General features: G+C 40.1%; 1 protein-coding gene across 1 annotated transcript; it reads left to right on the forward strand.

Annotated features, from left to right (window-relative positions):
* The first annotated feature begins 7,308 nt into the window (after positions 1 to 7,308).
* On the forward strand, positions 7,309 to 8,340 carry LOC138096897 (vomeronasal type-1 receptor 4-like). Its single transcript, XM_068993139.1, has one exon. The coding sequence runs from the start codon at positions 7,309 to 7,311 to the stop codon at positions 8,338 to 8,340; it is 1,032 nt and encodes a 343-aa protein (XP_068849240.1).
* Positions 8,341 to 9,335: the final 995 nt, after the last annotated feature.

The following is a 9,335-nucleotide window of genomic DNA, read 5'->3' on the forward strand; positions in this document are numbered from 1 at the left end:
TTTTTTTTTGATTCAGCTTGTACCTGGGCTGAAAACCTCAATTTATGTTCATGACAGTGAGTATTTTTTTTTAATGTCTACATTCTTTCTAATAAACTGTTGGAAGACTTCTTGGCTATCCTTTCAAGTGTCTGGTTTACTGTAATTTCATGTATTGCCATTTACAGGAATGGAGTTTTTTATTTTTACTTGAGGAAGAATTTGGGAATATTCCTCTGTTTGGGGGAAACAAAGGCTTGCTGTAATGTCACAGAAAACCTTTTAAAAGTGGACCTGTAATATAAAATTGTAGATGCACTTTGCAACAGTTGGAAAAGAAAGTGTTGTGATTTGATTGAAATAAAACTAAATGTGTTGTCCTCCTCTCAAACAAACAAACAACAACAAAAAAAGCCCTAAACATTCAAAAAACAAAGATCATGGCATCCAGTCCCATCACTTCATGGCAAATGGTAATGATAACCCTGTATGCGAGACAGCAAAAGAGACACAGATGTATAGAACAGTCTTTTGGACTCTGTGGGAGAAGGAGAAGGTGGGATGATTTGGGAGAATGGCATTGAAACATGTATAATATCATATATGAAATGAATCACCAGTCCAGATTTGATGCATGATACACGATGCTTGGAGCTGATGCACTCGGATGACCCAGAGGGATGGTACAGGGAGGGAGGTGGAAGGGAGGTTGAGGATGTGGAACACGTGTACACCGTGGCAGATTCATGTTGCTGTGTGGCAAAATCAATACAATATTGTAAAGTAAAAAAGAAGAAGAAGAAGAAGGGGAAACAGTACAGACTTTATTTTCTTGGGCTCTAAAATCACTGCAGATGGTGACTGCAGCCATAAAATCAAAAGACACTTGCTCCTCGGAAGTAAAGCTATAACCAACCAGGACAGTGTATTAAAAAGCAGAAACATTACTTTGCTGCCAAAAGTCGATCTACTCAAAGCTATGGTGTTTCCAGTAGTCGTGTATGGATGTGAGACTTGGATCATTAAGAAAGCTGAGTGCCAAAGAATTGATGCTTTTGAATTGTGTTGGAGAAGACTCTTGAAAGTCCCTTGGACTGCAAGCAGATCCAACCAGTCCATCCTAAAGGAAATCAGTCCTGTATATTCATTAGAAGGACTGATGATGAAGCTAAGCTCCAATACTTTGGCCACCTGATGCTAAGAACTGACTCACTGGAAAAGACCTTGAAGTTGGGAAAGATTGAGGGCAGGAGGAGAAGTGGATGACAGAGGATGAGATGGTTGGATGGCATCACCTACTTGATGGACGTGAGTTTCAGCAAGCTCTGAAAGTTGGTAATGGACAAGGAAGCCTGGTGTGCAGAAGTCCATGGGTTGCAAAGACTCGGACATGACTGAGTGACTGAACTGAAGGCAATCATTAGCCTATTTCCAGGGGAGAAAATGGAGCTGAGGTGTGAACTGTAAATGGTGGAGAAAGGTAAACTCAAGGATTTGGCTCCAGGCCCAGAGGGAGCCACGGTGGATATGTCAGTGACTAGAAGCCTTCCATGTACCAAAGGAAAGGCCATGAGAGTGCTGCAAAGACAGATGAGTGCTCCAGCCAACATTGAAAAGCCACCACCAAGACCCAAAGATATTCCTTCACTGTCATTTCTATTACTCTACCTCTAACGTGAACTTAAGCCTTACCTGGGATCTAAAACTGTACAGTCCAGTGTAGGATCAGAGATGCAGGAAAGAGAAGAAGAGGTATAGCTGTTTTGAGTACAAGAAAGAAGGTCCCATACAAGGATTTCCCGAGTGGTCTGGTGGCTAAGACTCCAAGCCTCCATTGCAGGGGGTGTGCAAGTTTGATCCCTGATTAGGGAACTAGATCCCACATGCTGAAACTAATAGTGTGCATGCCAACTAAGACCCAGCACAGCCAAGTAAATGAATAAATGAACACACATAAAAAAAAATTCTTATGTTCTCTTCAAGTTTAATTGGGTGTTTTTTGTTTGTTTCCAGAACAAAGCCTGGAAGACTCACAATTGACTTTCTTAAATGGGTTAGGGGTGGTTGTGGGGGAATCCCTAAGATCAAACAACCTGTTTACAAAGGCAACATATTTCAGAGGTGTGTAGCAGTCCTAATCATTTCAAAACAGCCTTCATCATGAAAAATCATGAGCTTCTCTCAAACAAATCAGTGGTCTCTTTGGAGATACTCACAGGAGAGTAATTAGCAACTCAGAAAAAGTTTTTCAGAAAGATCATTAGCTTCTCAAGCTGGCCCTGTCATTGCCACTTCAAGTGAAGTGATAATTGCAGTTCTGAAGGAAGATGAGATCACAGCTCCTAAACCTATATCTCAGGGTCTGACTGCCTCCCTCCCACTCACGTCCTGGCTGCCATGATCTTGACCCTGAGCCCAGCATCCTTCTCGTGAGAAGGAGTCGAGTACTTTGTAATTCAGTCTAAGAGGCAGAGTCTGTAAAGAAGCAGGTCTGAGTAAGTGTTCGTGTTTGGAAAAGGGGTCTTTCTGTGGGCTGGGGGTAGAGTGGGGACAGATCCAGTGGCAAAGCAGGTCAGGAAAGCAGAACAATTCCTTGGGAGAGAGTTTAGGTAAAGCGAGATCAAAATCTTTGTTGTTGTTCAGTCGCTCAGTTGTGTCTGACTCTTTGCAACCCCATGGACTGCAGCCCGCCAGGCTTCCCTTTCCTCCACTATCTCCCAGAGCTTGCTCAGACTCATGTCCATTGAGTCAGTGATGCCATCCCCCCATCTCTTCCTTTGTTGTCCCCTTCTCCTCCTGCCTTCAATCTTTCCTGGCATCAGGCAACGTTGACTTGACAGCTCCTAAACTATTTTGTGAAACTCTTACTGTGGAGGACTCAAGGAACAATCCTAGTGATAATAATGAGGAATATTTTTAAAAGTATTTATCTTATTGCAGCATGTGAACTCTTAGTTGCAGCATGTGGTATCTATTTTCCTGACCAGGTATCAAACCCAGGCTCTCTGCATTGAGAGCACTGAGTCTTAGCCACTGGACACTGGGAAGTGCCAAAACATCTTGACGCAGCTTAAGGGTTGTATTTTTAAATTCAATCTGCTGTAACATTACCTTTCAGAAATTCTAGACTAATTTTAAATTTGTATTAGAAGTGTTATCATGCCTTTATACTTTCCATAAAGACTAGAATAGAAAAGCAATTATTTTCTAATATTCTACAGAAAGCATGAATATGAATATGTTTGAAGAACAGAAATGATTTTTAAATATATATCTAACTCTAGGCGTATAACGTGCTTATTGGACATAGAAGTTGTGTCTTATCTGAAACATTTGAGGTCTGATGACGATGGCAAGATTGCTATCCCTCTTCAAGACAGAGAAGCAGCTTTTAAGGAAAAGGCAGCTTTATGATGGTGGTTTGGAATATAGTTGTCAGGACCAAATGTATCTTTTCATATGTTGTCTAATCTCATATTCTAACACCAATTCCAAGCACACGTTCATTTCTTTATGCTTCTACCTTTGCAACACAAGAGTCAATATTTTCCAGCTTATGCTTTTACATGTGCCTAGTATGTTAATATTCTTAACAAATCAAGTTATATTGTAGTTTCACTTAACCTCAATTTTTAAAATACCTAAGGGTTTAGGCAAAAATAATTCTTTCATTTCTATCCTATACTCATTTATCGTATAGTAGTAATTCATGGTTCATAGTATTTTAAACAAAGTAATATTGTCCAAGTCTTTTTTTGATAGATACCATAGTGAATTTGTGCCTGGCATGACAGGAATGCATCTTTCTGTTGCAAAACTTATATTGAGGAAATCTTGCATTCATCATATCCAATATGGACAAGAAGCACTTTCCTATAAGTTTGTGTGTGTTTGTGTGTATACATGTTAGTGGCTCGGTTTGTGACCCCCATGGACCGTGACTCACCAGGTTCCTCTGTTTTTAGGATTTCCCAGGCAAGAATACTGGAGTGGGTTGCCATATCCAATCCAGGGAATCTTCTTAATATGTTATTTACCTACAGAATAAATACTTATGCAGATATGGAAATTATTTACAACAAAATTATCATATATAAAAGGTATGGAATAAACTCCAATACTTTAGCCACGTGATGAGAAGAACTGACCCATTGCAAAAGACCCTGAGCTGGGAAAGATTGAATGCAGGAGGAGAAGGGGATGACAAAGGATGAGATGGTTGGATGGCATCACGGACTCAATGGACATGAGTTTGAGCATGCTCCAGGAGTTGGTGATGGACAGGGAAGCATGGTGTGGTACCATCCATGGGGTTGCAAATAGTTGGACACAACTGAGTGACTGGACTGAACAGATAGAATAAACTGTTTGATATAAAAACAAAACTAAATTTCACACTGGATTATTGAAAAACAGCTGATGTGTTTGGTTGGTGCATCACAATGCTTAGGACACTGTCTTGTACTCAGCCTACCAGGTTCATACCACCACTCAGCCTGTAATCAGCCTGTGAATTTACACAGATCACCTGACCTCTCTGTACCTAGGATCTCCTTATCTTTGCAATAAATCAGTGCCAGTGCCTACCCCATGCAGTTATGTACATCAAACACCTGGCAGAATGGCCTCCAGGGAGTTGGCATTAAGAACGGTGTGCTCATCTCAGACTATAGTTGGAATCCTGGGTGCTTCTTCTCTTTACCTTAATTTCTTCCTATACTACATTGAATGTGAGTTGAGGTTCACAGATTTGACCTTCAGGCACAGGACTATAGTTGCTTCTTGGTCATTCCCTTTAAAGGCATCTCCGTGACAACAGCAGCCTTTAACTGAAGCTTGTCTTCAGGGATTTAGCCATGCAAATGTGTTCTCTATGCCCCCAGAGCTGGCAGGGTGTGTCCATTGGCCCTCCTGGCCCCTTAAGTGTCTCCAGCCATCAAAATCAGCCCCAGGAAATCCAGGTGGGTGGAACTTAAAGCATAAGCTTCCCTGTGGTCCAGAGGTTAAGGCTGTGCTCCCAATGCAGTGGGTCCAGGTCCAAACCCTGAGCTGCATGCCATAACTAAGAGTTTACATACCATTAACTAAGACCTGGTGTAGCCAAATAAGTAAATGAATAAGATGAAATAAATAAAATCCTCTTAAGAAATAAAGCTCCTGAGCATATTGGGGTCTCCACTTTGCACTACTGAGCAGTATGTAACTTCTTTCTCAAAGTTTCTGTATGAAGACTATGTCTACTGTTCATTATATTTCCTGGTCTTTAAGAGAAGATTGGTCACAAGTCATATCTCTGTGTAAACATTATTTTCCCCATGGACATGATGCCAATTGGAGCAAAAATCAACACAAAGCATGAAGACTTAGGATACTGCTCTGCTGAATTTTATGACAAAATCAGTGATTCACTGTATGCAGCAGTGTTACTATACTCTGATGTTTCATTGTTGGAGTTATGATCTGGGCTTACAGCTCCCCCCCTTTGCTGACACAGGCAGCAGATGAGACACATTCACAGAAACAGCCTTTCACAAGCTCCTTCCATATTTTTTTGATAATACATTTTTTTTTAATTAAAGCCATGTCGGCAGGTTATACGTGCAAAGCTCAGTGAAATTGCAGAAATTATTGCACATCTGGAGACCACAATTAGATCAAGAAACAGAATGTTCTCAGTTCCCATGAAACTCTCTTGTGCCCCTTCTAACTCACTGTTCCCAAGGCTATATAGCTTTGTTTGCTATATTTAGGCCTGGATTATTCAGTATACAGTTACAACTATTATGACATTTAATATTGGATCACTTTGCCTCTCTTGGCCTCCACATGAAAGAAATCATACAGCATCTTTCACTTGGACTTTCTCCTTCATTCCATCTTTGTGACTTTATCTGTATTGTTTTATATTATTGTTGTTCTTTCATTATCATTGCTATAATGGACTTCATTCTGTGACTATCAAAGGATTAATTGATCATTCAAATGTTAATGGGTAGATGGGTATTAGTTAGGGGCTATTACAAGTAATGATTAGGGCTCTCATATAAATTCTATTAATATAACTAATTTTTGGGTGATACATGCACAAAATTCTATTGAGTATACTCATAGGAGCAGATTTCTCAGAACAGGATTACATCTTATCTGCTAAGTCAATACAACAGTTTTCCAAAATGTGTGTACCAATTTGAACACCCACCATCAGTGTATGAGATTCTTGGTTCATCCATAGCTATGCCCAAACTTGGCATTTTTGTCATTTCTGTTTCAGATTTCTTGATGGTATTCGATGGCATATAGGTAGTAGTTATATTTTAATTGTCCTGATTTCCAAGGATGTGAAATATTTTTTGATATGTTTTATCCACTGAATAACTTTCTTCTCAAAGTTTCTGTTTGAAGACTCTGTCCACTGTTTATTCTATTTTGTGGTTTTTAGGACGTACTTGTGTGGTTTTAAGTTGCATCTTTGTGTGTGTATGTGTATTGATGAGAACCAGTCTTAATTTTCATTTATGCAAAAGTTACTTCACCATATGTTTTATATATTCTGTTCTGTTTAGCATGTGTGTGTGTGTGTGTGTGTATTTATTTATTTATTTAGCTGCATTGGGTCTTAGTCGAATCATATGGGGAGCTTTGTTGTATCATGCAGGATTTTTTGTTGTGGTGCACAGACTCTCTAGTTGCAGATCCCAGGCTTAGTTATCCTCTGGCATATGGGGTCTAAGTTGCCCTACCAAGAATCAAATCTATGTTCCCTGCTTTGTGAGGCAGATTCTTAGCTACCAGACACCCAGGGAAGTACCTTTAGCATATATTTTAAATTGTAAGGCCCTAGAATAACTCCTGTCTTATTTTCTAAAATAATACATTATTTTCTTTAAAATACCAGCTGAGCCACACGGGAAGCCAAGAATACTGGAGTGGGAAGCCTATGCCTTCTCCAGCAGATCTTCCCAATGCAGGAATTGAACTGGGGTCTCCTGCATTGAAGGCAGATTTTCTTTACCAACTGAGGCATCACGGAAGCCCCTACAATAATAATACATTATCTTCTTTAAAATTTAGAAGGGAATGCATTAGAATTGACCTCTTTTATGATGAGGGCAGTGATGCAGATATTTTTTCCTCCAGTAAGCATCTACTTAAAGTGTTGTTTCATTTTATCTTTCAATTTACTCTCAGTGGTCATTGCTTCCTCCAGGTCGCCACCACTTCATCCTTCCTGCTGACTTTTTCATAAAATATACTGATCCTCTCATCATCGTTTCCTGTCACGTGAAGCCTTGGCAATTTCACAAAGCACACAAGGAAAGCTGGCTGTCAATGTCACAGATTTATATAAACCACCCTGCTCTAAGGCATCACTGTTGCCATCATTTAAAGGGGAGTATTTTGAATGACACAACAGCCTCCAGCCAACTGGCCATAGGAATAATCTTCTTGTTACAGACTGTTCTTGGAATCTGGGGCAATTTCTCCCTTCTGTACCATTACCTCTTTCTTTACCACACTCAGTGCAGGATGAGGGTCACAACTTTGATTTGCAAGCACCTGGCTATTGCCAACTTTTTGGTCATTCTCTCGAAAGGAGTCCCTCAGACAATTACAACTTTGAGGTTGAAACACTTTGCCAATGATTTTGCATGCAAACTTATTTTGTATGTTGAGAGAGTGGGCAGGAGTATGTCCATCAGCACCACCTGCCTGTTGAGTGTGTTTCAGACCATCACAATCAGCCCCATGAACTCCTATTGGAAGAATCTTAAAATCAAAGCCCCAAAGTACATTGCCTTCTCCATTTCCTTCTGCTGGATCCAGTGCATGTTTGTACATCTCATTTTTCCTCTGTATGCATTATATGTTTCTGACAAAAGGCGCAGCACAAACATGAGAAATACAAGAGATTCAGGGTACTGTTCTGACACAGATCTTGAGAAAATCTCGGGTTCAATATATGTAGCTTTGATAGTGTTCCCTGAAATTTCATTTTCTGTGCTCATCTTCTGGGCCAGTGGCTCCATGATTCTCACCCTGTACAGACACAGTCAGCGAGTCCAGTATATTCACAAGGCTAGTGTGTCTCCCAGATCCTCTGCTGAGTCCAGAGCCACCCAAAGTATCCTACTCTTGGCGAGCACCTTCATGTGTTTCCACACCCTGTCCTGCATCTTTAATATTTGTTTTGCTCTTTATCATAATCCCACTTGGTGGTTGGTGTATACAACTGGCCTGATTTCTGTGTGTTTTCCCTTTATCAGCCCCTTTCTGCTCATGAGCCGTGACTCCATTGTATCCAGTCTCTGTTTTCTGTACATGAAGAACTCAGTATTGCATAATCTTATCAGAAAAATGTAAACTGTATGTTTTTAAAATCCACGAACCCCTACGGACACCTTATCTTTGACAAAAGAGGCAAGAATATACAATGGATTAAAGACAATCTCTTTAACATGTGGTGCTGGGAAAACTGGTCAACCACTTGTAAAAGAATGAAACTAGAACACTTTCTAACACCATATACACAAATAAACTCAAAATGGATTAAAGAGCTAAATGTAAGATCAAAAACTATAAAACTCTTAGAGGAGAACATAGGCAAAACACTCTCCAACATAAATAACAGCAGGATCCTCCATGACCCATCTCCCAGAATACTGGAAATAAAAGCAAAAATAAACAAATGGGATCTAATTAAACTTAAAAGCTCTGCACAACAAAGGAAACTATAAGCAAGGTGAAAAGACAGCCTTCAGAATGGGAGAAAATAATAGCAAATGAAGCAACTGACAAACAACTAATCTCAAAAATATACAAGCAACTCCTGCAGCTCAATTCCAGAAAAATAAATGACCCAATCAAAAAATGGGCCAAAGAACTAAATAGACATTTCTCCAAAGAAGACATACAGATGGCTAACAAACACATGAAAAGATCCTCAACGTCACTCATTATCAGAGAAATGCAAATCAAAACCACAATGAGGTATCATTTCACACCAGTCAGAATGGCTGCGATCCAAAAGTGTACAAGCAATAAATGCTGGAGAGGGTGTGGAGGAAAGGGAACCCTCTTACACTGTTGGTGGGAATGCAAACTAGTACAGCCACTATGAAGAACGGTGTGGAGATTTCTTAAGAAACTAGGAATAGAACTGCCTTATGACCCAGCAATCCCACTGCTGGGCATACACACCAAGGAAACCAGAATTGAAAGAGACACGTGTACCCCAATGTTCATTGCAGCACTGTTTATAATAGCCAGGACATGGAAGCAGCCTAGATGTCCATCAGCAGATGAATGGATAAGAAAGCTGTGGTACATATACACAATGGAGTATTACTCAGCCATTT

Source organism: Capricornis sumatraensis, chromosome 20, assembly GCF_032405125.1.
Source record: "Capricornis sumatraensis isolate serow.1 chromosome 20, serow.2, whole genome shotgun sequence".
Lineage (NCBI taxonomy): Eukaryota > Metazoa > Chordata > Mammalia > Artiodactyla > Bovidae > Capricornis > Capricornis sumatraensis.

Excerpts from the sequence above, each read along its gene's own strand:
- LOC138096897 (XM_068993139.1), top strand. The coding sequence starts at position 7,309 with ATGTCACAGATTTATATAAACCACCCTGCTCTAAGGCATCACTGTTGC.